The 2353-nt window shown below is 40.7% G+C and overlaps 1 protein-coding gene across 1 annotated transcript in view; it reads right to left on the bottom strand.

Moving 5' to 3' along the window:
- Positions 1–2353, bottom strand: part of LOC101859834 (solute carrier family 28 member 3) — a gene marked incomplete at its 5' end in the record, with an annotated part of 35484 nt that overhangs the window by 12211 nt on the left and 20920 nt on the right. Inside the window, 1 exon segment of the mRNA XM_013084513.2 lies at positions 1554–1684. Coding sequence (XP_012939967.1) covers positions 1554–1684 — 131 coding nt within the window.

Genomic DNA, 2353 nt, shown 5'->3' with positions numbered 1-2353 from the left:
AACATCATCATCATCATCATCATCATCATCATCATCATCATCATCATCATCATCATCATCATCATCATCATCATCATCATCATCATTATTATTACCGTCGTCGTCGTCGTCGTCATCATTGTTGTAAGTACGAAGATAAAAAAAGGCAAACAAAAATCAGTAGAGACTGTAGAATTCCAATATTTATAACAGTATGATAAAAGTTCAATCATTCGTAATGCAGGCTTCGTCATGAACATCTGGGAAAATATTTATAACAACTCTGGAATCCTCCTCCTCCTCCCCTCCTCCTCCTCCTCCTCCTCCCCCCTCCTCCTCCTCCCCCTACTCCTCCTCCTCTTCCTTCTCATCATCATCATCATCATCATCGATTTTTAAAGTAGAAACAAATGAACTTCAGACTTGGGTAGGGTTGGTCATATTTAATCAACTGTTCGTTTAGGCATGGATGTTCATCATCATCATCATCATCATCACAGGTCAAAATTTACTTTCATCAAAGCACCTTCTACAGATCTTTTTGAAGGCAGCATTGGCTCCTGTTACAAGATAAACGAAAGAAAGCGTCACCGCCCCCCTCCCCACACTCTTTCCATTATAACCTTTAAGCCTGTTAAGTTACTTATATAAATGTCGTCCTAAATATGTGATAAAATGGCTTGGATTTTTAGCATATTATTTTGTTGAATTGAATTTCTGAGATGTGTTTGTTCCCCCTTCTTTGCATGTATGTAAAGGTTTGAAAATAAAATGTAATTTTCTATCTGCAGTTACAAGGTAACAAGGTCAACACATGCAGCTAAGACGTTGTACACTGCGATATCCTATCAAATCATAGAATACCCAGTAACCTTTCCATAGATATTATTTTTCGGAACTGAAGGACGGTAAAGATCATGTGCATTTGAAACCCCCCCCCCCCAAAACAAACAATAACAATCACAAACACACTTCTCATCCAAAGGGGTTCTGAAATTTGCGCCGGATTAAGTTGGTGGTATCAATGATGGTGGTATCGAATAAGCCTTCCAGGTGTGGCTAAATGAATTCATTTTGTCCACATGAACCTAAGGACTCTACAAACAATTTTCAATTTCTAAGTGAGGGGGGAAAGGAGGGGGGGGGGGGAGGTAACACGTACCAAGACTGCTTCCTATGACTTAAAACAATAATTGTCGGTGTAAAAAAACAAACAAACAAACAAACAAACAAAAAACAAACAACTCCTGCAAAATAATCTCGATGTTTTTGAAGGAAAAGGTCTCTAATGCAGACCGAAAATTGTATCATATTACTTGGTTGTTCCATCAAAGATCGGGTCCCGTCAGATATGCTTAAGCACCATCGATACCATCAGAAAACCGGCGCAAATTTCTGCTTCCTGTTCAACCCCCCAAATGACTCGAATTTGTCCTAAAGTTCCCTTTATGTATTGTTGAACACACTGTGGCTTGCCTGTTTCACAGACAGGAGAAAGAGGCTACAACAGCTGCACCTAAACATGGATGGCTGGTACCTCTATAACTAAATTAATTATTGATGGTTTGGCTTACCTGTAGGAGAGGAATTCTGTGACCCTTTCGCCCAGCCACTTGAAAGCTTCATAGCCCCAGCGAGTTTTGAGGATGACGACAGCAAAGTAAAACTGCAGGGTGAAACCCCAGAACACGGGGTGCCAGTTCACCTAACAGGTTGAAATTATATGGTTTAGTTCCTGCGCAAAAAGTTATTTGAGCAAACAGGAGCTTGCCGGAGACTACAACGGTAATTAAATTAGTGCTTGTTGAAAAGTACGACTGACAGATAGAAACAAGAAGGAGTGTACAAAAGGACCTATCAGTGGCACCCTCCAACTGGCTGAGTGGGGTTCTAATTTTTCTTTTTTAATGTAAGTTTTTCTTACACCTCCATCGACACCATGTAGATCATTTAGGAAGCAGGTTTACGATCCTGCCTGATAGCGCTAATTCGGGCTGACAGAGGTACAATATCCTAGCAGAAAGACCGAGATCATCAATAAAAATTTCTCCCAGCTCGGGAATCCAACTCCGGTTATCTGTGTTCCTAACTGCTACTCCACAGACGCTGATTTGCTGTTTGTGACAAGTCATCTCACCACGAATATTATAAGGTAACTTGATGAGAGTAAAAGGACGCGGCCATAACAACCTCAATCAATATCGCCCCCCCCCCTCCAAAAATATGAATTAAAAAATCCCTTGACTCTCAGCCAATTGCATGGTAATAAGTAGTATTATCTCAAGGTTTAATAACTAAAAACACCGTGAAGCAGTATTCTGTCTCCTGCCCTCCCTCCTTCACACACACACACACACACACACACACACACACA

This window comes from Aplysia californica, unplaced genomic scaffold (genome assembly GCF_000002075.1).
Source record: "Aplysia californica isolate F4 #8 unplaced genomic scaffold, AplCal3.0 scaffold00013, whole genome shotgun sequence".
Lineage (NCBI taxonomy): Eukaryota > Metazoa > Mollusca > Gastropoda > Aplysiida > Aplysiidae > Aplysia > Aplysia californica.
Note: the sequence above shows the minus strand (reverse complement) of the source record. Positions and strands in the feature narration are given on the sequence as shown.